Source organism: Cyrtonyx montezumae, unplaced genomic scaffold, assembly GCF_038088225.1.
Source record: "Cyrtonyx montezumae isolate F1298 unplaced genomic scaffold, pur_monq_1.0 scaffold_20, whole genome shotgun sequence".
Lineage (NCBI taxonomy): Eukaryota > Metazoa > Chordata > Aves > Galliformes > Odontophoridae > Cyrtonyx > Cyrtonyx montezumae.
Genome location: NW_027071937.1, coordinates 9,367,522 through 9,395,452, shown reverse-complemented (window position 1 = coordinate 9,395,452; position 27,931 = coordinate 9,367,522). Strand labels below are relative to the sequence as shown.

Here is a 27,931-nt window from a genome sequence, read left to right as displayed (position 1 = left end):
GGCATCTCAGCTACGGGAAGGCAACTTCCCCATTAGATGCAATATCTTAAGAAGTAATAACTGAGCTGTTTGCAATCACCTGCCCACACGCACTGCCACGCAGCCTCTGCTCCTTGCAATGGGAGCTAAGTCTCCAAGCCAGTTTTACAAGTCTTGGTGATTAACTTTTGTGGGAACTGTGTCAACTTCAAGGATAGCTGAACTGAACAAAGGGCTGGTTCGCTTCAGTAGGCCGTCCTTTGATGCCTCGGGAAAAGATTTAGACTCAGACTTCTGACTCTGGGATAATCAGCACTAAATGCCACCATTGCCTCCACAGTACTGATTCTAAGCTACAGTCTCTGACACCATGTCTCCCCACTTTTAACCCTGCTCTAACAAGCGCTTCACTATGACAAATGAACACAGCATTTGTTTCCCAGAAAGGCTGTGAAATGAGGCAGAAGGAAGTGGACTTTCTTCCTTTCATTTATTGAGAGGAGTTTCCACTGAGATGATGTTTCATCAGACGGAATCTGCAAAGCACAGGAATTCTTTCATAAGGGAAATAATTAATCACTGGGCAGTTTAAACTTCAACCATTAAAACCACGTCTGCAGAAGGACAGGCAGAGCATGGGCCGGCTCCTCCATACAGGAATGAATCTGCAAAGCCATTTTCTCCATTTGACACTTAATGGTTTCACTGGTTACAGACAGCAGACAAACACGGCCTCTAAGGGACAAATGCACCTTGTGACAGTCAGTGAGCAGACCTGCATAGAGGACCTGTTCCTCCCGCAGCGGCCGTTTCTCCCAGTTAGACATCTGCTCTGCTTTATCAAGCGGTTTTCCCAGTACGTGTTGCACCAAGAGGCTGAGTCCTTTCTCTGGCTGCCTGAGCCCTCCACCCTCACAGCTCTGCTCTGGGGGCAGCACATCGACCTTCTGGCCGCCCTTCTTCCAGTCAACGGAGCCCTTCTGCAGCTGATGGAGAGTGGATAGAGAACACATGGTTATAAAACAAATGCTACTACACCTCCTGTTTCAGTGGGTGGGGACACACAGCAACCCTATCATTTTAAATCTTGCCTTCTGCACTGAATCCCGCTGTCTCAGACAAGGGCTGGGATGGCATTGTCTATATGAAGTGTCTGGTGATTTGCTTAACAAACGCATTTGCTGGAAATAAATCCTTCCTGGGAAGGAAATAATGTGCATTGTCTGATGACACTGCATCATAGCAGTGGGGCTGTGATTGAGGCTGTTCAGAGGTTTGCAGGGTACTCAGCCACTGTAAAGGCTGCTGAACACCAACTTGATAAAAGCACAGCAGTAGTTCAGCACCTTTCTCCTCCTGGGTCCAGAAAAAAGGTCTTCCTGCAGCACAGTGGGCAACAGCCCTTCTGAAGCTGCCACTGCTCAGATAAAAACGAGCCAATAATTTCTGCAGGTACTTCAGATACTGCTGCACTTCCCAGGTTAAGCTATCTGTCCCAAATATCTGTGTCCTCCCCATTTGAAGCATTAAATGTATTCAGCAAATTTTACCCACTGCAATGGTTGTCCTTAAGAATTCTGCAGACTGCTCAGAACTGTTGTGTGTAAACCCACAGACATCTGGATCTCAGCTGAACAAATTCCCATGCTGAACCCACCTGCATCCCCGTGTTCAAAAACCTTCCCCTGGTTGAATGGAGCTATGTCTCCATTTGGTTACATTTTTTATAGCTCAGATGAAGTCTATGAAATGTTATTAGTACATCAAGCACTAACTTTTCAGTTGATGAAAACTAAATGCTTCTGTGTTTTGCTACAGAATCAGATTTCCCTTGAAGGTCAGAAGGAGAAAAGGTCTATTCACTCACTCAGCCATCTCCCTGCCAATACAGGATACAAAAGCACAGAGCTGTGAAATCACGCCAGTGATCTACCAGTACAGGCAGAAGACATAATTTACCATATTTTCATGTGTTAAACCTTACTAGTTTGTCTACTGTGAGTAGGTCCACTACATTTTGTGATTGCATATCCATGCCTTTCAAAGTAGAGCATGTGGCTGCAAGACTGCTAAGGTCTCCAGACATCCCATAACCTGGAGAGAAGAAAAAAAAATCAAACTATTAGAAAAACTCCAATTATGGGTAACACACTGCAGCTTTTTCTAGTTTGAAGACAAAACATTGATGATGTACATCTAAACTTCGGTAGAAAGTCTGTTCACATACAGAACAATGCAGACTTCCATCTCTCCTGTTCCTAAGATAGAACAAGTGGATGAAAAATGCTGAGTTTAAGCTCTATTTTGTTAAAATTTGCCAGATCAGGGAAAGGTGAACAGAGCAAACTCCACAAGAAGCCTTTAGCCTCTAAGAACTTCAGTGGGATAATGAATTACCCCTTGAATTCCTTTGCAAGGGCCTCCAAACAGAACCTAAAACCAGGTATGGTAAGCTGTAGAATGTTGGTGTCCAGCAGGACTGGTTTAGGACAGAGACAACAAATCCATAAAGCTCTGCACAGATGGCTTCCCTACACCACTGAAGGCTAGAAGCAAGTCAGGGTTTGGTATGGAACTAAGACAATCCCAAGCCTGAGTGGGGAAGCTAACTTGGAAATCTAGATCAAAAAAGGGAGACATCTACCTTTCCCAGCAATCCTGTTCACCCTGCTTCTTTATATAGGCAGTCTTTGAATACCCAGGGTACAAAAGTCATCCCATGCTAAATGGACTGAGAGAATGACAACCCCAGCAGGATCTAGGCACTTCACACAGAGCTGAGCTGCCTTCAGGACGTGAGGCAGGGAAGAAGCACATTACCTAGTTTAGTGATGGTTGCATCTGAGTAGAGCATCTGGATGAAATGGGGAAGCTTCTCTTTCTCACCCTGCACTTCAGCTTGCTCAAGGAGCTGTGGCAAATCAAGCAGGAATACCTCATCCCTCACAGCGAGTTGGAGCAGGGAGACGCGGGGCTTCCCAACCATGCCAAACGAAGGCCTCCACTCCATGTCAATGCCAACAATCTGCCCAGGCTGCAACACAGACAAAAGCTTTCTTGCACTTGCAGGCTGTCCACACTTAAAAACCGTCTAAACCAGCTTGAGAAACAGCTGATATCTAGGATAGAAGTATTGTTTTTTCAACAACTGCGTCTTTCTGCTGGTGTGCAAACAACACTAACCTCAAGTGACTTTCACAGTGCACTCAAAGAATGCCTGTGGGGCTTCCCTGTTACAGCAATTCCCAGCATGCTCCCCAGGCAGGCAAGCCTTTAGGCCTCACTGCAGTCCTTGACTTGAAGAGGGAGACGTTTGATGGCAGTGACCGACAGGCAATCCCATGTACCAGCCCATCATGCAGTTTCTGCTCCCTGATCTTCCAGGGTAAATACCATAGTAACACTCACCTGCAGCACCTTTTCACAGCACGGCACCATCTCTTCCCAACTCTGCAATAAGTGAATTTTTGCACGTGGAATAGGAAGCTGGTAATAATCCTTCTTCTTAACCTCTTTGTAATTCTCTTCTTTTATTGCCTCTTCTACCCTGCACAGAAGCAGACACAACAGCTTTAAACTATGCAATTAGGGGAACTGCTGGTTTGGAGGAACCCTGGAGAGCCTTAAGCCCCCTATTTCAGCCTGGCCCTAAATTTCCCCATGACACTCCACTCTTTCTTTCCTCTCCTTCCCTATAATCTCAGTCTCCTGCATCCTGGCTCACCTTCTTTCTTTATTTCTGTAATTCATCACTGAAATGGTGCTTTGAGGTCTCCCCATGCTCACATATTGTATCCACAGCAGAGAACAATCAAACCGAAACACCTGTGACAGTCCTCAGTGCCCTGCTCTCCTTCCCAGAACCGATGAAGTTTGGATGACAACACTGAGCAGTTGTTCCACGTTAACAGAGGTAACACATTTTAGGGATATAGCTATTAGCCCCTGAGGTTAACACAGAAGTCCTTTAGCTCCCATGGTGTAATACATAACAAAGACATCTCAGACCAGCACCATGTCCAGACAGGAGCTTCTCACTTCCCCACAACATAAACTGGCTCAGAATGAGAACCTCAGGCTGCTCCATGCTAAGATCGCTCCCAGAGGGAACGGGTGAGTCTGCCTCATTGTTTTTGTAGCAAAGGATTCAGGGATTGCCTGTTGCTATCCAGCTTCTCCATCCCCTTCCCTGTAAAATGTCCACACGGGTGGAACAAGAACACACTGCCAGCTGACCCCACACAGCATGTGCCCTTGGCATTCGGATGTGCCACACAGAGAGATTCAATGTCTGCATTAACGCCGTGGGACTGCTAGGAAGATATCTGCAGAAACGAGCTAGTTGATTGCTGACAACAGGATCTTACACAGCTCATTTTCCTTACAAAACACAGCAGAGTCTCCAGGAACGGCCTTTTAGCTGAAGGTCAGCGTATTGCTGCAGTGTCTCAGCCAGATGATGCAGTCAGACGAAAGAAGCTAATAAAAATATCCAGCTATTTTGGACATATCACAAATTTCTGGATAGTCTCTTTCCCATAGAGACTTGAAATGGTTTATTATTTGAGAAAATATTTACTAACCTTATGTTTAGGAGACTGTGTGACTAATTTTGTAGCAGAGCAGCTTTCACTGTACAAACACTCCTTTCCGTGCATTTGTGTGCACGGGGAAGTCAATATTTGTGTAAAATATTTAAGGAAGGTGTGCAGTCTCAGGTCTCCAGGAATAGTTCAGGAGGGACATGTGCTGCAACCAGTGGAGAGATGATGTCATCTATGTGCAGGTACCACCTTGTCCTCTACAGCATAACACCCTCTCTGGCAACCTGCTGCATTGTTAGCTCAAGAAATGAGGCAGACAGTTTTATTAGGTTCCACGGCTCCACTAATCTTACAGTAGCTACTGCAGCAGGTATTGCAACTGGATGAGCAAAACTGGGGTAGCAAAGGATGCTGCTTGTCAGCCACAACTTCTCATGGATGGCAGACCACATGTTAGTCAGCATGCCTTCACTCCACCTGCACAAATCTGAGGCTTCCTGGAGCAGAGGCATGCACTGAGATTCCTGACTTCTTTGGTTATTATCTCCCAAGGTGCACAGTTTGTGGCTAGGTCATACTCCTTTTAACCACCCCTTTGTTTTGAGGGATTACACCTCATGCAAAAACCTCCTTGCTCCCAACAGGCAGCTGGTGAAGCTTCAGGAAGGAGAAGAAAGCAGCTCCACAATGCATCAGATGTAAGCAGAAGGACATCCTTGACAGACAAGTTTCCTGTGCTCCAAGAAATCCATGTGCTGGCTGGAGAAGTGGGTCTTTGTAGACAGTGTTTTCAGGATGAGTACATTCTGGGTCATGTTTCTCGAGGGTACATGGGACCTGAACATGAACCTGTGCAGTTCTGCACTGTGAGGAAGATCAGATCCATGAACTTCAGCACATGAATGGTTAAAAACCATCTGTGATACCCTCTGCAGTTCATCACCATTAAAAACAGTAATACATTATGTGCATTATGTACCCATTCACCTTCTAATTAACGCAGTGTAGTCCAACCCATACTCCAGAACTGTGATCTTTTAGTTAAGAAAAGCTCCAGGGTTGGTTTTTGGTTTTTTTTCTTCTTTTTCCAGAATCACCTCTTCCAGGAATGGAAATTTGCCCTGGTGCTCTAGTGCTGAAAACAAGAACCCTGACAGTGAACGTGTTAAAGCAGGTAACCTTGCTCGGTCTCATGCTTGCTCTGCTTAATATGGTCTCCCTAGTGAGGGGTCAGCACTAACCTGGCACCTCATGACAGATCCTAACCATTGGGTAGAGTTCATAAATCTGATGTACAACATCAGTAGGAAAGTTCAACACTAAGAGCATAAGGAAAGAGGAAGAACCCAAATCATCTGGATGGAACTGCATGTTGTGTAACACGTGAAGGCTCAGACCACGCGGAGTAGCAGAGGAGCAAGGGCATGCAGACCCTGCCTCTGCTTGTTGCACCAAGAGGGCTCAGATGAAAGCTTCCAACTGGCTACCAAAGGAGTAGTGATGGTTGATCTGGCTTTAATAATTTCGAAACGGGCAATATGTGATGCCACCACCAACTCCTCCAAATGGGCCCACAGTCCATGTCCAGCCAGATTTGGATTTCCATCACAGGCACTGAAAAGTTCAGCCCCGTACACGAGCTTACTCCTTCAAACTACTGGTTCCAAGTTTGATGGATGCTAAAGATAGGAGCTATCAGCCTGTACATAGCTGTAAATAGTTACCTCTCGGGAGTGGTTAAGATTTTCCTACAAACTCTCCTCCAATCTCACCAGGTTTTTGAACTAGAAACAGCAATCTCCATGATTTAAAAAAAAACAAAAACAAACAATCTCAAAACCAATACCACATTTTGCAGATGAGGGCAGAAGGGTAAAACAGAGATATCATGTAACAGGTGCCAAGACCCAGCACCCTGCAGCAAGGTGACTGAAGCCTATAACAATGGAGTCCTAAGGGACACAATGCACTGTGGTTCTGCTTTTTCTTTTGCTTATGACAAAAGCCCTGACTCTACCTGGAAACATGTGATTGCTCCTCAAATGTCATCAAGGCTCTGAGCTATGCTCCACCAAACCCACACAGCCCACAGCTCTCCTGCATTTGCACTGAGCATTCAGGAATTGGTGCTCTTTTGTGCATGGAATACAATTAGATGAATTCCTGCCCTTGAACGAGTACAGAAAATGCTGCTTGCTTGCAACAGACCAGCAAAGTGACAGTAAGTACTAACCCAAGGACTGTGGTAGCCTGCAGCCTTGCAGGAGTTTGGCTTGTGAACACACATGGGCATGGAGGCTGCCAGCCTGGGCTCATGGGATCAGGCCTCACCCAGCCTGAGGTTCCAGATTTCCTGGGTGAGATCCTGAGAAGTCTCACGCAGCATCACCTGCAGTCTTTGCAGTTCCTCAAGACTTGTAGGAGCCTGCAGTAGTGTGCAGATCTTCTGAAGAAAAAAAACCGGTGCCAAACATGACACTACTTTAGAGATCTGCTTTAAAATGCCTGTGGGCAGTCACTGAAGTGTGGCAGAAACACCATCACTCATGTGAGTAAAAAGCGAGCAACTGAAGCTCAGCACATTATCTGTAATGCTTTATTTATCCAAACACAGCCCTCCTTCCTCCATACAGCATAGCTGAGCGATGCTCTAGGACACTGCTGCATGAAGAGGATGATGTGGGGCTGTTATCTCCAAGGTACACAGCACAGAATACCCAGAGGACCCCAAACAAGGACTACAAAGCTTTGGTACACCTTCACATTGAGCTCACTGTGGAGATCAGACACCTGCTGCATTCACCATGAGGCTCCAAAGCAGGAAGGGAACTGTGACACTGCACTGCGGGAATCGTGAAGGAGAAAGGAAAGGGGACAGAAACAAACTGGGGGCTGAGGGCAGCTTAACATCACTTGGCAAATTAGTGCCTTAGAGTCTGGTTTCATCCCAAATTCAATTAACACAGCCCCTCTAGGAACATCAAAAATCCCAATTACTTTTCAGAGCTTTGGATGAAGCAAAAACTACAGACTGGCTTAACACTGACAAATGAGGAAACAAATAGGAATAAGAAATGCTGAGGAACTCTAAAACTATTTTGTTGTCCACAAGTCTCCCAAAATACATTAAACCAGATTACAGTGCAGTGGGGGATGTAGAGTATATGGAAAACATAGACAGACATGTAAACAACTCAATAAAGCAAATGTGTGTTCAGATCCTACACACATCATTTCATTTGTGCTGGTGATCTGGCAGAGAGTCTAAAGACCCCTCCATAGCAGGAAACAACCTCATACAGCTTCTAAATTCTCACGAGTGAGCTCTAAATGCACCTTTCCAGACACTTCCAGGCTTATGAAAAGCAAATGTGGCATGTTCATCGCCAAGATGTGATCTCAGTAAATGGAGGAAGTTTTCACAAAACAATCTCACCAAGGAAGCATTCTCGTAGATTATTTTAAGCAAATACAGTCTTGTTTGATAAGTAATCTACATTGAACAGGCATGAAACGAGGTATTTACCTCTCTTGGATCTCAAGCTTTTGAAGCTCATCAGCCACTTCAGAAGGCAGCATCTCCTCGGGCAAATTGCAGCGCTGTGCCCATCTTGCTACTGTGTTCAAATCACAGTGTCTGAGCAGCAGCTGTACCAGGTGCCTCTGAAGCCATCGATTCTCTCCAACTGTGCTCTGGAAGGAATTAGAGGTGAAGAAATATGTCAGCGCAATCCATCGTGGAAATATCTTGCCCCTCTAAGGAGATAACATCCTCCCAGCGATCCTGAACCAGAGCAGAAAGGAGCAGGAATCCCTGCACTGCAGGACTCACATTCAAGCACAGCAAGTGCTGCTCTTCTTGCTGCCAGGAGACAGAGCACATCTGGCTGCCAAGAGCTCACTGGGATCTTTGGATCCTCAATAGCAAGGCAGATCTGAACTGTATTTGTTCAGGGAATATCTGTGTGAAATTCACAGGCACAGCAGAGATAAGTGAGGGCAAAGCAAGGCCATTTAGCCAGACTAGTGGCCAGCATACTGTTTGACCTCAGACATTAATTACATTCAGCACTGTCAGAACCAGTGACTGACCAGAGAGTACAGGTCTTTGGGCTCATCAGGCAGGTAACTATAGGAGAGGCTGGCTTTTGGGTTGATTTACTTGCTGTGTGTGTACACATGGCTCTGATGGGATGCTGATGTCTTGGAAAAGGCCATCTCTCCCAGCTTTGGGGATTACTTGCTTGCGGGACTCCACAATTTGTCAGTCACATGTGGGTTTCAAGGCAGGACACAGCAAGGCTTTCCTGAGCAGTACACTCTGATGTTCACCGTGAGGATAATGCTCTTTCCTCAGTTTTCACTGTGTGGAAACAGGAGCACCAGATCCCTTCTGCAGCACAATGCAGCAGGCACTGTGCAGACATCCTGCGCCAGCAGCACAGCCAGCGGGTCCGGGCTTAGAGTGGTCCCATCCTGGACTGGAAATTGGTTGCTCTGGAAGTCTGACTTTATCCCCACTGATTATACGAGGTACCCAGAGCAGATATTCCTCCATCAGTGTCTATTCCAGGCCCTTATGGATGTGACAACTGGCTTATTGCTTATACAGACAAACACAATCTCAAGTGTCACTGCAGAAGCCTGAGTTATGCACACCTGCAAATGGGGAAGGCAGTTTGAGAAGTTCCCCATTCCCAGATGTTTTCTGGTGGGAGTGGACAGTGTGCATGTGCCTGAGCACATTTCAGAGCCCAGGGGCACAAGTACAAACCCACTGCTGTCTGTGACTTAATCCAGTGGGGAAGCACAGCTCGCTGCTCACGCTGGCACCAAGGAGCAGCTATGGGCAGATGAATACGGCTCATAATAGTCTCCACTTTAACACTAAGATCCACAAAGGCTCTTTTCTCTAATTCACCCCCCTGCAGGATGCTCTTCAGGGTGCTGCAACACAGCAGCTGTAAAAGGATATTAAGGGTATGGTGACCCTGACAGTCAGGAGAGCTGCAGGGGGTGGCAGCAGCCCCTCCTGCCCAGCCAGCACTGCACGCGTCCCGGAGCCAGCACAGACCCTCATTCCTCCAGCCTGATCCTGCTGACTGATTTACTCGCCGATCTCCCTTAGAAGTTAATATTGTCGAGGAAACTTAATTGCTATAACAAGTTGAAACTCTACACGGTGGATCAGGTTCTGCAGATATGTGGTTATATTGCTGCCAGCACTACCAGCAAGTATTTTTTAGGGTAGCAAAAGGCCACAGGAATGAAGTACCCAGGTGTGCATGCTCCTGCCATCCCTCCTTCACGGCCCCACCAGGCACCTGCAGGGTCAAAGGCTGCTCCCCAGGGCTGCGGGCACCTTGCTTTTCCTCCCCTGCACGTGCCAGCAGTGCTGGGTGGTATGCTGGGGCCACGGGCCTCATTCCTCACATTCTTTCAGTAACTAAAAGGTGAGAAGTTTTCTTCAAAGCAGATGGCTGAGCAGAGATCAGGAAACAAACCTGGTGATGGCCTCGAGGTAAAGGGGAAGGAAAACAAACAAACAAACAAACAGACAAACAAAGAAAAAACAACAACACCCAAACCAAAAACCCCAGAGAGGTGTGGGAGGGGGCATAGGCCTGGGAGGAGAGCCACAGGCATTTGGCATCCCAGGTAGTGCGCACCTGACAGCACTGTGTCTGTGCCCATGTCACTTTGCCACAACACATCTCCTCCCATGGGTACACCCAGGAGGACTTTCACTGCTGCCCCTCGGAGGCCGCAGAGCAGGAGCATTGCCAGCAGGACAGAGCTCAGCTGCAGGAGGGAAGAGGGAAAGGGAGGCACACAGCAATGGGACAGTGCAGGAAAGGATCAGCTGCCACACTGCAGCTTTTGTCCTCTACAATTCCTCCCCCCAGACCGCTCTGGCCATGCCAGTCTGACACTGCATCTCACATCTCTGCTCTGTGCAGCTGAGCTCGGCCAAGCACCTAGGACAGGAAGGGAGCTGGAATAACTCCTGCCATGTTTGCCAAAGCTTCTCAAAGTCCTTCCCCAAAAGAACATATTTTCTTATTAACATCACAGAGCAATTCCCTCTTCTAGGTTCCCCTGTGTCCATCCCATTGTCTTTCTGCCTTTTTTCTTCAACACAAAGTCTTTGGGGTTGGATCTCTCTTCAGTTCACCCAGAGTCAATTGTTAATAAATCTCTCTGTCAGTTTTATTTCTGGAAATAATGAGGTGCAGATCTTTTTCTTTTTTTAATGATAACAGATTTATTCTTTCAACCACAAAAACAACTCTGGAAAGTAGGTTAATCTCTCCAGAGATATTACATCTTGCATTCTGAAATGGAAAATAGCTTTGTTTGTTGTTTCTTTGAGTGAAAAAAATGACACTGCTATAAAGGGGAAAGGCTTCCACCACAACGGCTCTGCAAGAAACAAGAATGTGGAAACTGGTCCCACAAGACATGGGTCCAGAGCAGGGACAAATTCTGCACTCGGGGTGACATTTCATGCCTTTTGTTCTTAGGACATGCACACTTGAAGAGAAAACCAGTGTGGTGGTTTGATGAGCATCGGCCACACATCCAAGCCAGGGAAGATGATATGTACCAGGAGGACTGTTTACTTCCCGAGCCCTAGACATATCACACATTCTTTTATCCATAGGCACACACAAAAAAGCCTGACACCAACAATAACTCATGATTAAAGCTTTCCAAAATGACTGTTGCAGTTTACCTACCAGTAAATCCAGTTCTTCCCCAGCCAAATGCTTCACACTGCTCCTAACAATCAGCACAGAGCAACACGAGCAGTGTCCTTATCTTAACCCACAGCACAGCAATTCCTCCATTGTTATCAATAACGTGGAATTCAAATACACAATATCTTTTCTGGAAGTCACCCTCAACAGCCCTAGGTTACCTTTATCTGTGTCAGCTGAGCTGCATTTCTGTCTGATAGGATTCTCCACTTTCCCCCATATCTTTTACCGGGCAGTGAAGTAATTCACACGAGTGACACCAACTATTTGTGGTCAGATTTAAGGTTTGAATGTGTTGGCCAATTTCCCCTGTTCTCCAGCGCTGCTAGAAGCAAAAGGAAAACGTCCCTCTAGCACAGAGAGAATGCAAAGCAGGATATTTTAGAGCCAGACACTGCAAAGAGGGAAAACGAAACGTGGGCTCGGAAGGACAGAAGTGCTGTAAGCGACGGGCAGGAGCACTCCTGCCGCAGGTGCCTCAGGTTCCCTGGTGCCTCCTACCGTGCTTTCACTGCTGCTTTATTTGTTTTGAACGTTTCTGGATTGCAGTTGGCACCGTCCGTGCAATGCGGAGAGCTGCTGCGTTAGTAACTCATTTACACCCCGGAAAGGATTAACGCGTCGGTGCGGAGCAGGGACCCCGAGCAGCACCACAGCCCATAACCCCGGAGAAAGGAGATCGGAGCCGCAGGCATCCCGAGCGGCGCTCCCGGGCATGGGATGCCAGTCGCACCCGCACTGCGGAGCGGAGCTTCTCGGGAAGCGGGCGCACAAAGGCAGCAGCATGAGAACGACGGACTTTCTCACCACTTGAGCCGTGCTCTCTCCCCCAGCACTGGCTGCTCACATGCACTAATTTAGGAACCGAAGAAGAACAAAATAGCCTCCATTCATATCCGCGAAGACTGACTTTCAGATAGCAATCAGTGCGTCATTGACAGAGCCACACTTCAGTGTTCTGGAGGCCATTACCACATCAATGGCGGGGAAGTGGTCTTTCTTCTCTCTTTCAACACGGCCTTGGCAATGGGCTCCCTGGGGCATGTTCACACTACCTTTGTGAATCAGGAGACTCGGCTTCCCGGTCTCCCCGCCATCAGCCGAGGGAGACGGCTCTTCTGAGAGGCCATTCAGAGGAGCCCAACTCATGATACCGCCCGGACCGGCGCGGGAAGGCATCGTGCTGCTTCGGGAGCTGCGTGCTCCTGGGACACCTGGAAGGAGCGTCGGCTTGTGAGCCCCGGCCAGCACTGCGCCTGGACTGCTCTGCCTCGGCAGCTCTTACAATCTCACCAGTGCATTTTATTGCTCAGAGGTCCGCACCCCCCCATCAACCGGTGGCCAGAAGAAAAATAAATGTCTGGCTTGTCTGCTCGAGACCAGCAAGCCTGGCCATGGCACAGCCAGGGGCTGAGGGAAGCGGTCCTGCCCTCTGCTCCACACGTGGGAGCTGGGGCTTTGAGCATCGTTCTGGGACTCAGGGCCTGGTTTGGGGATTTAGGGCATGGTTACGGGATGTGGGGTTTGGCTTCGAGACTTGGGGCTTGGTTTTGGCACCTCAGTGCAAATGAGAAGTGGATAAACTTCCAGAGAGAGAGGTCAGCAAGAAGCCTGTGAGCTGGGCTGGAGCACTGGTGTATGAGAAGCTGAGGCTTGGTCAGCTGAGCTGGGGTGTATACAGGAATAGGACAGTTCTTTCCTGCAGTACCAAGGGCTATCATGGGAAAAATGGAGGCAGAGCCTTTCAGAAATGGCAAGCAGGCACTTGAAGGGAGCTTACGAGCAGAAGGGGGACAGACTTTTTACACTGTCTGACAGTGATAGCGGGAATGGCTTTAAGCTAAGAGAGGGGAAATTTAGATTAGTTGTGAGAAGGAAATCCTTTCCTCAGAGGGCAGTGAGGCCCCGGCACTGCTGCCCAGAGCTGTGGGTGCCCATTCCTGGGGGCACTCCAGGCCGGGCTGGATCCCGGGCAGCTGAGCTGGTGGGAAGTTGGAACTGGATGATCTCTAAGGGCACTTCCAATTTAAGCCATTCTATGATTTTATAAAGGAAAAAGAAAAGTGACAGAGAGAGTGCCAAAGCACTGAAATGAGTCCAGAGGGGCTGTGGAGGCAGGCAGGGACTCCACAGGTTCCTTCAAGCTGAAAATACCTCTGGTTCTGTGATCAGTGCTGCCCTGCCCTGCATTGCAGCAGGTCTCTTCACAAAGACATGCAGCATCTTGCAGCGACGGCTGCTTTCAAGTCCCCAGCACCTCCCAAGCTAAGAACACCCAAGGTCTCGTCTAACCAGAGTTCAGGATGGCCCTGATCACATTCAACAATATGACATGGAGATCCAAAATACATTTCCTGCACTGGGATTCTTTCCAAACTCGTAGCAGGCAGCCCCTGAGGGACATTCTCCATCCTCAACAAATGAAATCATCATGTCTCCAAAATCTGCTCATCCTGCCACAGGCAAGAGAAGGTAAAGAGGTAAAAGAATTAACTGCTTTCAAAGTTGGAACTGAAGAGTGAACATTTTTCAACAAATACTGAGCAAGAAGTTGAGATCTTTTCAAAAAAATAACACAACACTGAAGAACTGAGCAGTCCTTTATAGCAACCTTCCCCCAGCTCAGAGCTGTGTGACAGATGAACTGACTGCTGCTCACAGCTCCATTCATAGGGCACAGGAAACTTCCAACTTCAGAGATGAAAAAGTTCTCCATATAAAATTTTATTTCTGTGAATCTAACCCGAACACTGCAGCTTTAATAGCCAACCAGAACACAGCTACTGATCTTGGATGCAGAAAGCCCCAGCCCAGACAGAAATCCAGCTTTAATAACGGAAGGGTAATATTCTATGAAGTGTTCCCAATATATCTAAGCAAATGGTCTGCCCCACAGTCCTTCAGCTGCTTCAGGATACCAGGAGATTTAGGAAAGAGAGCATCACGATACACGTGTAAGACTAATGCACAGCACTGAGGCTGCATCCTCACTGATGGCAGTGAACCCTACCAGCATGTGGACACAGCCTCTTCAGCACTGCCCTGAAGAATCTGCTCTCACTGTCTCACCAGCCACTACTGCCGGGCCTGCAGAACAGCATTAGCAAAATAATCCATCCCTCCACGCTCATGCTTCTGTCCCTCCACGCATGTCACCATCTATTTCAGCCAGACCTTGCAGCAGGGAAGGCAGCCCGAGCCACGTGGATGTGTCAGCCAGTGACTCCTGAGCTGGAGCCAGGGATCACTTCATGGTCCTCTTCTCCCCAGTAGTGCAGCCCGACACTATGTGGGACTTTCACAGAGGGAATATGAGAACTTCTGTCTTTTTAACCCATAATTAACTCATGGTCCTTAACTACATCACACAACAGTTGGGGGCTGCACTTGATGATCTCTAGAGGTCCTTTCCAACCCCTACAATTCTGTGATTCTGTTCTGTGAACAGCTCCAGGAATACGGATGCACAAAATCAGGGTGCGTTCACCTGCAATATTTATCCTCCCCTCCACTACTTGCTCAGGGAATGTCTCAGCTGTCATGAGCTGTAGAGCCAAACTAACCCTATTCAGACAGGTTTCATTGTTTGGAGAAAGAAATAATCACATGGCATCCATAAAAACCCAACATGAATACAATTCCTTTGCAGAGTAAAAGTTCTCTTTCACTATTGCTTCAGAGGCACCTTCTGAATTCTAACCTAACCCTGGCTGTCAAATTGCTGAATATTATTCATCACAGGGATCAGCAAAGGACCATGGACTTGCTCTGAATAAATAAGCTGCACAGTTTTGATATGCTTCCAGATTTCTCACACCTCTTGGTCCCACGATGGCAGGCTGGAGATATTTTCTGGGAAGATTCCAGCACTTGGCAAGACTGAAGATGAATGAGGATGGGGAAATGGGCCAAGCTCTTTCAGAGCACAAAGTAATATGTTACTTATCACAGTAGATGCTTTGTCTAAAACCAGTAACAGTGCATTGAAGACAAACTGGCATCCCTTATCTTCCCAGTGTATTCTGAAGTAGCGTTTATCTATCTGCCTTTTGTCACCCTGTCACACACACACGAACAAAGTGTCACAGTGGCAAACAGCCAACTGCTCCACACTTTAAGAAAGCGAGGGTTCCCACCATACACTGCACATCAGGTGACCCATGCTGCTGCTGAAGTTCACCAAGCTCATCTTCTTATAATCCAACAACATTCCCCTGTTCCCTCAAGCCTAAGAAGGCTCATATACTTGCCAAGCACTTTCATAAACTTTCTACAAACGCCACCATAACATAACTCCATTTTATTTTGTGTCTTGAAGCATGAAATCCTGCACGAGGAAAACATGACACTTCCCGTTACACTGTGACCTAGCAGAAGTCTGAGGACGCCTGAAGGATTGCTATCAGAACGTGATTATTTCAAAACCCAACTTAGCAGAAGTGTATGACATCCACTCGCACTACAGGATCTGTCTGCAGGAACTCCGCTCCAGCTACAAAAGCACAGCATGGGACTGCAGTGACAGCCACATGCTGCCAGAGAACAACAGTGTTGTGGGGATGAGAACAGAGAGCTGAAGCACTGCTTCACTCCAGGGCTGCCAGAGCTGCAGATGTGCAAAGAGGAAGAGCCTGCAGGAGCAAAACCACTGTCGCTGTGTGTCCTCTGCTGCTGCTGCTACATGAACGAGCAGGATTACACTTAATCAGTTTATCAGGATGCACAGGAACTGAAGCCACCATGACGCCTTCCCATTTGTTTTGGAAAACCATACTATTAACCCTAACAAGCTAAACCAGTATACCAATTAACCTAACCAATCGCTCAATTAAATGTTCCCATAGCCAGCCACATGCGTAATGAGAATTCATAAAGTCCTTTGTAAGGAGAGGTGGAATTCCAGCGCTGTCGGTCCCCACCAGGGCAGGAGGATTGACCACTGCTGCCCGGCCTGTGTCAGCTCCATTCAGCCAATGCAGACTGGTCAGAACCTGTTGTCAAGGGAAGATCCTCGGAAACCTCTTTCTCCTCTTCCTACTCCATTCTCTCTGCTTACATCAAATGCTGTTATGAAGGCAAGCAACAAAACAGAAATCCCGCATTACTCTGTCCTGCCTCAGCCTCCCGTACCAGGAGGTATCCTTCCACTGCCTAACACAGCCCTAATAGCTGCCAGTTCCCCTCTGAGCTGCACTTTTCTTGTGGAAATAGCTCCATGAACCATCGGTCATCAAAGAGCTGCAGGTTCTCAGCTGCATCACTACCTCAGTTAAAAGGCCTATAAGCTCTGAAGCGGAATTAACTTAAAATCTCCCATGTTCATCTCCAGTAAACGGAAACCACTTTGCTCTCTTTTTAATCCAGCCCTGAGCTTTGCCTACTGCAGACTTCTCAGTCTCCTCACTGCTGCTGTGCTTTCTCAGTGGCTTTGTGAGAGCTAAGGAAAGCTCAGAGAGCCCTCCTCCAGGCCACGCTGTGACCTCCAGTGGTAATTGTTTTGTGAGCCTTGCTGTACCCCATGTTCACACCTACCCCTCTTCCTTGCTTTGCTCTGCTAATAGACCTGTTCCAGCCCAGGCTTGCTTCAGGATAGTGAGGAATGTGCTTCTGGGACCTTTTCTAAGAACATGCTCACGTGGCCTTCCTCACAGGGGGCACTTTCTATCTAGGAAAGCCTTCCAAGTGAATAAGTGAAAATCCCAAAGATGTCTGGGAGCTTGTCTGGGAGCCCTTGCTCCTCCCATCATTAGCCTAGGATAAATAGACACCCGCAAGAAAAACGTGGGTTACCACTTATTGTACCAATTGCAAACCCCATCTGGATCACAGCCAACGCAACAGAAGTATCTTTGCGGGATCTTTACCAAAAGGAAAGCTTGGCAGAGGGTTTTTCTCTCCTTTAATCTCTTTTAGTACATTTAAACTCCCAATGATTTTTTTGTTCTGTAGGAGTAATGCTTGAGAGGATTGACTGAATGAACTCTGAAATTCACACCCCGGCAAGTTGGACTGATTTCCTAAATCCATAATTACAACATTCCTCAGAGATACGCATTCTTTCAGAGCGAACAAGGGAAGATTAGTTTCCTGTTTCTTCCCATTTACATGACTTGTCCATTGACAGGAACTCTTTTTTCTTCTCAAACAATCCGCTGTTTATGTGGTTCCCTTCTTGGCAGGGAACTGATGAACTAATCTCACCTAGAAGTGTAAGACAGCCAAGCTATCAGTTGCAAATGGCCCAACCATCTTTGTGAGAGGCAGCCGATTCGCACAGGCCTTCAGAACCTGCTACGACCTGTGGAAGCACTCAGGCAGGTACCGATCGATTACAGGGTTTTTTAAACGAGCTGGGATGATTACTGAATGGCTGGATAGTTTTCCTGCTGGCTGGATAAGCACGAGTGTGAATCTGTGCATGTGTGTGAATCTGTACAAGGCTTAAAGCTTTAGCATAAATGGGCATTGAATGCATCCTTTCTGTGCTACCACAGGAAGCAGAAAGCTCAGCGTCCCGTCCTCTTCTTCACATGTTTCTGCTGGAGGAGCCAATGTTAGCACTCCTCCTAAAATTCCCTTTGCATTAGAGTAAAAACAACATGGATATTTGTTTCTTTAAGTTCTAGAGGAATTAGACTGTCCTTATTTTTTCTTTGTGGCACAGATCCCTGTAGCTGCTGCAGTTTGGAGTCAGCATCAGGTATATTTACATCCTGGAAAGTACCACTACAGACTCCTGATGGAGCTCTTAAGGACCTCAGATGTCCCACATACTTCCATAATATTTTGAATGACAGTACTTCCTATATTACCCACAAAAGCAATGTTTTTCCAATTTGGTTGAATTAAACATCCCACCAGGGCATATCAGTTGAGTCTAACAGCTTACTGAAGGTCTTACTCTTTAATCTAATGCTGACCTTTCAACCTACAGCCATAAGCCAATTACCCTCTCTTTTATACCATACCAAATCTCTTTCTGATGAAGCTGTGTTTTTGAATGAATGCATGCCAGTGACAGCAATGTTACTGTGCTGCTTAGCAGCAAGCTGGTCCTGCCTGGCTGCAGGAGTTTTAAGGTCAGAAAGCATCTCTAACATACTGAAACAATTTTAAGATTTTTTTTTTCCCAGAGTGTTCTCTGCAGTTTCCTTTCTTCACTCTCGGGTACTCACTATGCATGTACATAAAGCTATTCGGACATCACATTTAAAACAGAGGTGCTGAGCTCTCAGAACAGTTACTTGCCCACACCTCACTGAAGCAGGGGATAGACACTCAGCTCCCACAAGCTTTTGCTGAATTCCAGAGCGAGGCCCTTGAAGACCCTTATTTAAGCAAATGTGAGCTGATTTTCCAAGGTTATTGAGCAAACACACCTCCCATCTCTCCAGAAAAAACTTGCAGCTGACTTTTTCTTATCTTTTTGACACTTCGTTGGATGGCATGGAAAAAAATGGTGGTTTTTCGCAGCTTGTTTGTACCTAGCCTAAAATTCCACTAAAATACATTAGTATATGTTTGTGCTTCACCACAATTCATTTACCTAGGAAAAGCCAGATTGCAAATAAAACTATGATAATTATTATTAGGCACACCTGCCCTCCCAGTCCAACACATAACATTCCTCTCTGGGGTGTGCAGGAGGTACATTGAGGTCTTTATTTTTAAGTGTATATATCCTTTGTTAACTTTTCTCTGGATAGGAAGGTATCAAAGGCACAGCATCTTCAGCTTTTCCCATGTATTTCTCCTATAACAGCAGTGGTTTGTTAAATGAGCAGTTCCCATTTCTTTTGGAATGGCAGTGCTAACTTCATTAGTAGAGATGCATGTTTTACTGCTTTTAATCCATAAAACAGAATGTAACTGAACGATCACGGTATGCTTTTCCAGGGACATCCACAGATGTACCTGTTTTCTCCATCAGCCCTTTTGCTCTGCAGATCTGATGGTGTTTCATTATCAATAAGTGCATAACAGGACTTAGAAATTGAACTGAAAAATAGAAGGAAATCCTTACATAGCCTGCTATTTGCATAGCCCGATTTCTCCATGCTCTGCTATCCCCTCAGGTACAGTATATTCTTACATCATGTTGTGGCTGTATGGTCTCTCCAGAGAACTCTGATGAGAACAGTGAAACTAAAGAAAAAGGACTGGGGCAGAAGCAGAGGTGTTGGTTGCCATGACCAAGAATGGAAACAGTCCCCCCACCACTGAGACAGTGATCAGTCTCTGAGCAGGGGACAAAATACAGGAAAAGGAATGGAAAGAGAAATGGGAGCAGCATGGGGGAAGTAATCTGGCTGGGTTTCAACCTGCAAGGGGCCCCAGTGGACAGCTCCTGTGCCCAGCACGTGGCAGAGCCCTGAGCAATCAGTGCAGCCTGTGATTCCTCCCTGAGACCGTAAGGCCAGAAGGAACTAAACCAAGCACCCACCAGCTCAGCTTTCCTGAAAGAAAAGAGGCCATCCATACTACTGAGGGACACCACACAGAGCCTGGTTAAACTCCTTCTGGTTTCTACGTTCCAGGAAAACAGCCAGTCTAGATCAAACATCTGAGTGATGAAAACCATTATATCCCTGAATAAACAGTCCACTCAAAGAGAGTGAAAGGTAATTTGACAGGCAGACTTATAGTGAAAAACACATCATTTATTAATCACCTCCTGAATATAATTCCCATTTGCATTGCAGAGATTGCCTAATTCCCTGCAGATATTAAGTTACTTACACTACAGGGACACTGCAGGACTCAAAACAATCTCGAGCCAATTTAAAAGTTTGCCTCAGCTCACGGCTCCTTGGGAAAGACACTAGATACGGCTATTTGCAGAGTGGCCTTTCTGACCTCTTGTTCTTATTAAAGATTCCCTGGAGCAGGATTATTGGCCAGGTGTTCTGGCCACAAAAATGCTAAAAAAACGCTACTAATTGCATTCCGCCTTTTAAATACCCCTCAAAATCACTTTCTTGAGCATAATAGTTCTAATATTTTATTCCATAGGCAGTTACATTTTAATTGGGGTCAAAATGGGAGACAACGCATTAGATCTTAGTGTCATCGAGGATGTCTGCCATTTAGATTTTTTTCATTTATTTAACTTGTTACATAAATAAAATTCCATCAACTCCTTGCTGTAGTGTAAGATAATTTGCACCCATTAAGGACCAGAAATTGCAAAAGTTTTTCAAATGTATCATGCAGAAAGGAAGGCACTTCACTTTTACATCCACTGTTTGGCAGATCTCTAAACATTTTCTGTAATGTAGAATAACATCCCTAGAATTTTTGTGGAACTTGGGTTATACATTTGCTCTGAATTACTAGCACCTCACCCCCAGCCACGCAGAGAACAGACTTATGAGCTCACAGGGTTTGATTTTCATGGTCAGAAATTTGAAAATAAATAAGTTATCTCATTGTCACAGCTGGAGAAGGAGAGGAGATTTGCTGCGGCCTCTCCCAGCGCCGAGCACAGGGAACAGCTGGCTGCAGAGCTCATCTGCTCCGTTCTCATGCAAGACCAGAGCACACTGGAGAGCTGCACAACAGGGGCTGCTTTTCCAGGTGCCCTTCCCTCAAGTCACACATGCCACATGAAGGTCAGACTGATGCCAACAACTAGCTAGGAAAAGGAATGGACAGACGGATGGATGGGCAGATGGATGAATGGATGGGTGGTGAGCCACAGATCACAATGAATGTCCAAAGAGCATGGAGTGTTGTTTCAAACACCAGCATTTTTTTCTGCGCACTCATTTTGGAATGGTTTAGGATTTAGCATACGAGAAACCAAGGGACTGTTTCCCCTCTGCGAACAGTAGCACAGAAAGGAGCATGAGAAGCTTTTCAATTTAGCCACAAAAAGACCTTTGGCTCAACGTCACCATATCTACCACTTCACTGTCCCAGACATCTTGGAAAATAAGTAATTATATGCTGACAGTTCTAATAAACAAACTGGTTTTAACGTTGTTCAACACCATACTCTAGTTATTGCCCCAAATGAAGAATCGTTTTGCTGTTTTCTCACCCTGCTCTGCTCCATGGGAAAAGAAATTTCACAGCAGAAGTCCATGCAAACATATATATATTTCCCAGACTAAAGTACCTTGAAATAACATTTCAAACTGTTCTAACTGGTTAGTTCTGCTGCAGTTGAAAGATTTGCTGCAAAAAAGACTCCAGATGTTAGAACTGTGAAGCACGCATGTGCTTTCTGGGGTCCAACTATCCAGAAAACACCCGTAATATTCCAGCATTCCCCTGTATACACCTCAGATATCCCAGCCTTTACTTGCCAAGATAAGACTGTCACCTGTGGATGTGTCAGGACCTCAGAGCTTCCCTGACAGTTCTCAGTTCCTGCTCCATGGACCAGACTGCATCCAAAGGGTCGCGGGTGACTTCACATGAAAGGAGCACTTTGGCACTACAGAATCTGAGACCAAATGGGCACGATTGCAAGACCACCCCAGAAACATTCCTAGGAACTCTGCATACTAAGAAGTGTAGCAAAGTACTTGGCCCTCCCACTCCTGCTTAAACCAAAGATCTTCAGGGAATCAAAGCCAGGTGATGGGTGCAGCTTGACATGTCCTCGGCCTCCAGCAGCCACTCAGAAGGGAGGCAGTGCTCCCCGGTCGGTCCCATGCCATGTCACCAGCACTGCATGAGTATTGCAGGTGCTGTCGGACAGCTGAACCAGCGAGATGTGCCATTAGCAAGCTGAGTTGCTTCTCTACATCCCTCTCTCAAGTTACTGGTCTATGTGTGCTCACTTCTTTTAAAATTTTGGCAGCTGATTGAAAAAGCATGACTCAGTGTCCCAATGGAGGCCAGCGAGAAGTAGTGTCACTCAGGGGTCAGTGCTGGGACCGGTGCTCCTTAATATCCTCATCAGTGGGGTCGAGTGCACCCTCAGCAGTTTGCAGAAGAGACACCAAACAGTGGGGTGTGGTCTGCACACCCGAGGGACAGGATGCCATCCAGGGGGACCCAGACAGGCTGAGCAGTGGGCCCAGGAGAATCTCATGGGGTTCTCCAAAGCCAAGTACAAGGTCTGGCACCTCTGCTATCAGTACAAGCTGGAGGATGTAAGGACAAAGCACAGTCCTGCCAAAAAGGACCTGGGGTTACTAGTGGATGAAAGCTGGACGTGAGCCAGCACTGTGCCCTCGCAGCCCAGAGAGCCAACCGTACCCTGGGTGCACCCAAAGCAGCGTGCCAGCAGGGCAGGGAGGAGATCTGCTCCTCTGCTCAGTGCTGTGAGACCTCACCTGGAGCACTGCGTCCAGATGGGGAGTGCTCAGTGCAGGAGAGAAACAGAGCTGTTGGAGGATGGCACAGAAATGATCCCAGGGATGGAACAGCTCCTATGAGGACAGGCTGAGAGCTGGGCTGTGCAGCACGGAGAAGGGAAGGCTGCAGGGAGAGCTGAGAGCCTGTCAATATTTAGTGGGGTGTAAGAAGGAAGGGGACAGACTCTTCAGCAGGGGCTGCTGTGATAGGACAATGGAAAATGGTTTCAAACTAAAGGAGGGGTGATTTAGATTGGATATAAGTAAGGGCAATGATGCAGCAGCACAGATTGCCAAGAGAGGCGGTGGTGCTCTGTCCCTGCAGACTGCCAAGGACAGGGGATGGGGCTCTGGGTGCCCCTATGCACTGCAGGGAGTGAGACCAGATGCCTTGTAAAGGTCCTTTCCAACTCAGATGATTCTCTGTTTCTATGAAAAATGCCTACCACGCCTTTTAGTTTCAAAGTGATTCTTTCTGGCAGAATTTCTAGGGAAGCATCAGCATTGCAAAAGCCCCTCTTGGTGTTGGCTAAACGCTCCCTGTCAGGAAGACCACTCCTGAACATGTGTGATCAGCATCACACCAGCTGGTCTGCAGTTTCTGTACCCAATTCTACTAACCTTACGCAGCTGATAAAGGCTATAAAAACCATTAAACATGCAAAAATGGAAGTAGAAGGGCACACAGCAAAGCAGACAGCTGGCTCATGCCCTGCCTGTTTTTCCCCTGCATATCTACCATCAATATCCTACACACCTTCCCCTATGCTTGTGAGGACAGGCACTCTCCCTGCGTGTTTCCACGCAGCTCACAGGATCAGTTAGACGAGCTAATGCAGAGCAGCACAGCTGGCACCTTGCAAGAAGAGTGCTCTCCCCTCCCTGTACCCCGAGGTATCTGTGCTTGGAGAAGACACACAAAGTGTAGCTCTGCTCCTGGGCTGGCAGGGCTTGCCAACAGGCGGTTGATGAGGGTACTTTCCCTGGGGGATGAAGATGTTTTGATCCCTGTGCTTTCCCTCCAGCCCCTGCCTGCCCACACTGCCATCCCTGCCTGCTCAGCCGCAGCCTGCCCAGCACAGCAGGCAGGAAGGGGCAAAACCAGTTTGCTAGAGGGCTGAGAACAGGTTCTGTTGGCCCAGCAGTTAACCATAGGGCTTCTGCCTTTTGTAGGAGCAGTCAGCATTGCACGTTCATTCATCCTACAGGGTAGGAACACGAAAACTCTGCTGCTTTGAGTGAACAAAAAGAAATACCAAATTTGCCAGCCCCGATGAATAAGGGGGGGGCTGCACTTTGACTGGGGTTCTTGATATCTGTAGGATTTTTGTTATGGATGCAGCTCATAATTTAACAAAAATGGACTTTAAACTCATGGAAATTTTCAGCATCTTTTGACTTAAAGCAGAGAAGAAAACATACAAAAGTTCTGGCTGTTGTCAGTCGTGGAGTTTTTTGGGAGTTTTGGTTCCCATTGCACGAGGGGACTCAGAGGTCACCCCGCATTCCTCCCTCTGTTTCTCACTCAGCATTGCACTGCTGGGCAGAGCTCTGGACACCAAAACTCACTGTGAGCCTGAACTGAATGCACAAATGGAACACACGACGCAAACCACAGCTAATTCCAGCCCTATAACGCACTGCCTAATAAGACTTTTGTTGTTGGTTTTGTTCAAAACATGCCAAGTCATACGTGAAATTGAGTGAGAAGCACACTTTTTCCCTCAGGTAAAGCCTGATATTGAACAAAAAGTTACAGTAAGGCTTGGGTTTTGCAGCAATAAATAAAGTGTGCCTGGAGATCTTCCTTTTCTTTTGCTTGGAGCAGCCTTGCTGCTAGCAGTGCAAAGCAGCAGCTTAGCTGCACATGCAGTTATTTCAGTTTCCTCCAGATGCACAGGTACAGGTCCTGATTGCTTTCATGTGATGCCAAAGACAGTAATCTCTGATAGCACGGAGAGCTAGGACTGATAACAGGCAAGTTTAAGCACTACCCATGTGATAATTACATAGCTATCAAAACTGGGTAAGCTGTGGCAATCAGGAAACACAATGTTTGCATTAGCTGGAGAAAGCAAAGACAACCTCCTGCCACAGTCCATCATCCAAATGAGCTCTTACCAGGCAACAAACTTTCCTGAGCATCTATTCTCAAGTGTCTCACCTCTACAAATGGCTGACATGACCTGTAATTGTGTGTGTTCTTGGAGGTTTTTGGAGGTTTTTCCCACTATCCACTACCATGGTGCTGGCAGAAACCCTTTCACTGCATGCAGCAATGCTGTGACAACGATGCCTGCTACACCCTCGTGGTCAATCCCATTTCGGGTCCTGATCCAGCCAGCACTTGTGTTGGCCTTCAAGACTGTGGGAATCAAAGAAAAACCAGAAATATGCTTAAAAGATCACTGAGATCAAGAGACAAGACCAATTCTTCCCTCACAAAGCCTGGTCTCTTGCAGGGATACATGACGCTACATTGAAAGTTGAATATTCAACTCAGAAAGACACAGAGTACGTTTCACAATTACCATAAAGGGATGCTCACCATCTTATCAACCGTCTGTCTTAAGAAACATATCCTCATAAATTTGCACTGTCCTTTTTCCTTCTACCTCATGGAAGGGAGAAGAAACGTCTCATGTTTAGAGCGCAACCAAACCTGGTGTGTACAGACAGTGCACAACATCTCACATGCCTGAGGTCACTGCAGTTGGACGGTCCTGCGAGGACCACAGTGATCATTCAGATGGGTTTTCAGAGGCAGTTTGCTGACAGTCAGCAATCCTTAGCAACTTCAAACTGAGACAAGTTAAGGAAAGGAGCAAACCCTCAGCACCAAGTTGCAATTCCGCAGGGATGCTGTGGGTGTATGAAGTGTCACTCATGGTTTGTCACCATGGAATTTCTCAATATTTCATTGTCACGTGTGTATTTATTGCAGTACCAAACCAAAACACAGTTGCCTGAACTCTCCTGTTACACATCAAGAAAAATAAAAAATAATACTTCTTCCTGTGTTATTAAAACTACTCATGTCCTGGAGAACAAGATGCAGAAGTCACAGTACCTAACAGCCACACAGTGAACCTGCTGAGAGTTATACGAGTGAACTATACAGAGGGCAATCTGACATTGGTTCGGTTTTATTCACACAACTTGTGAGCTGCCTGAAGAAAATTTCTTCTCTTCCTCATTATTTGTAGAGTTCTCTTACAAATAAGCACAAGGAAGTGAAAGAATGTCATTGATAACCTCATCCAAAACCTGAAGTTAAAATAGAGGATTTTTAAAGGCACAACAAGAATTCAAATACATTATTTTCTTCCTTGCTCCTCCCTGCACCTTCTATTTTGCAATCTGAGTACCCAGGTGTGAGAAAGTGCAAAACTGTAACAGCTGGGCTCCAATATTCAGTTGTCTGTTCTGAACATCTTCAAATAACCCCCAAGCAAATAAAGTCTGAGAAAATGGGAGAGAGAAATCCATACTCACCTGAACATGATCTGTCCAATTCTCCTGAGTCATGGTTTTCTGAAAAGACAAAATTACTCCTGGAGAATGTTACATACAACAAGATGAAATTTAACACACCATCTTAAACACTGGCATCAGTTGAGGAATGCGTACAGGAATGCATGGGAAACCTGTGCTTCTCGTACGTCACCAGCCAGCGAAGGGTGGAAAAACACAGCCTAGATCGTGTAATTCAGGCAACTATTAAGACTACAGCACATAAGACAAAAATCCCTATCTGATCAAAGTAGAGTTCGTCACCCAGCAGTGCCTCAAACACTCCTCATTACCCAGAGCTGGGACTCATTTATAGCAAACAATCACCTTAACAAGAATCTGCAAAGTGCAGCAGTGTTTCTGAGCCTCAAAGCTTGACTGCTGCTCCTGCAACGAGCAGCACATTGCTGAGCAAAGCTGAAATGGGCCATGCTGTGGTGGAACACATGGATCACTGCTGTTGCCTTCACCTCAGGAGATCTGAAATGCGTCCATCGGCTGTTCCTCTCAGCGGTACAGCCGACAGAGCTGTTCCCATGGGCTCCAGTACGGAAATGATCTCAGAGATTGTCTGCAATGCTGAGACTTCAGAATACAAAATGACAAACTCTTCTCCACAGCCAAGTTGTGAAAAATCCTCTGAAATCATGTGGCCTGGGAAAGGAAACCGATAAGCTAAATTCCCATTCAAATGTAATTCAGAGCCAACCTTGGGACAGGAGCTGTTCTCCACTCTGCCAAGAAAGAGGGCTACAAGAGACTGATCTGCCAAGGATGCCAGACAGAGTAACAGTGACTGCTAGTGCCACTCCTACAGAAAAGTACAAGAGCAAACAGAGAGAAAGAGCCTCAGAGAAAACATCTTTGAGATATACAAGCACGTAATCTAGATACTACTGAGATAAAGGAGCCATCTGACCAGACCTCATACACAGTTGAGAATGGTAAACACAGAACACCAAAGAGCTCTCAGAAGAAGGGACGGTGTCCGGAAACAGCTGCCAAATGTACCATAATTGAAGTCACTGGCCAGCTTGGATACTTTAAATCAAGCATATACTGCAAAACAAAGGAAATCAAAGGCCAGGGAGAGCAGCAGATAAAGAATCCAATCCACTCCGCTAAGTAAATACACCTGGACAAATGCTTTCGTCTCTCTCACTGTGAATGCTCCCTGAAATGACATCATCCAACACTAAAGCCTCATGATGAAGAATGCGTTACGGCCCGAGCCTCCTCAGGTCTGTGTCAGTGCTGCTAGGCAGGAATGACAGATCAGAGCCGTCACTGCTGGAGCTGGAGGTCCTGAAGCAGAGCTGCCTGTGCCAGAGCAGTGTCACCAGATAACCACCACCTGACCACATCTTCACATTCAAAGCAAACATCAAACAAATTCTCTTTCAAACAAAAGACAATGTACTTCTGGAGGAGGTGTCTCATTTCCTGACAAGTGGACCACTGAAGACTAGATCAATTGGGAACAACATGTGGGGCCACTGAAACTGCTGTTAAAAGAGTTCCTGCAACCACAGGGAACAAGTCTTCTATGAACTGCAGGTGAAATAAAACTCCATGAAAATGTTTGGCATATACATCTTGATAATAGAAAATTCATGAAATGAAAATATTCCTCTGTGCTGTTCAGTCCCCTGCGGCCCTTGTCTTTCATGACACTCTTGATAAACCTGGACACAACACTCGCTGTTTTTTCTAGAAGAAAAAGCAGACCAAAAACTGATTCCCAGCTGAGAGTATCTGCCAGGTACAGGGTGATGGGGAATGCCAGAACACCAAGAAAAGCACCAGAACTGCTCTGTTAACAAGA

At 46.6% G+C, this 27,931-nt stretch overlaps 1 protein-coding gene across 6 annotated transcripts in view; it reads right to left on the bottom strand.

Annotated features, from left to right (window-relative positions):
- Positions 1-27,931, bottom strand: part of EXD3 (exonuclease 3'-5' domain containing 3) — a 161,671-nt gene that overhangs the window by 110,363 nt on the left and 23,377 nt on the right. For all 6 annotated transcript variants that reach the window (XM_065737731.1, XM_065737732.1, XM_065737734.1 and 3 more), the window contains exons 8-13: positions 26,089-26,127; positions 8,050-8,216; positions 3,388-3,526; positions 2,800-3,013; positions 1,964-2,073; positions 755-965 (exon numbers count right to left, since the gene is read on the bottom strand). In XM_065737731.1, the coding sequence (XP_065593803.1) occupies positions 755-965; positions 1,964-2,073; positions 2,800-3,013; positions 3,388-3,526; positions 8,050-8,216; positions 26,089-26,127 (880 nt within the window). The remainder of the gene's footprint in view (positions 1-754; positions 966-1,963; positions 2,074-2,799; positions 3,014-3,387; positions 3,527-8,049; positions 8,217-26,088; positions 26,128-27,931) is intronic.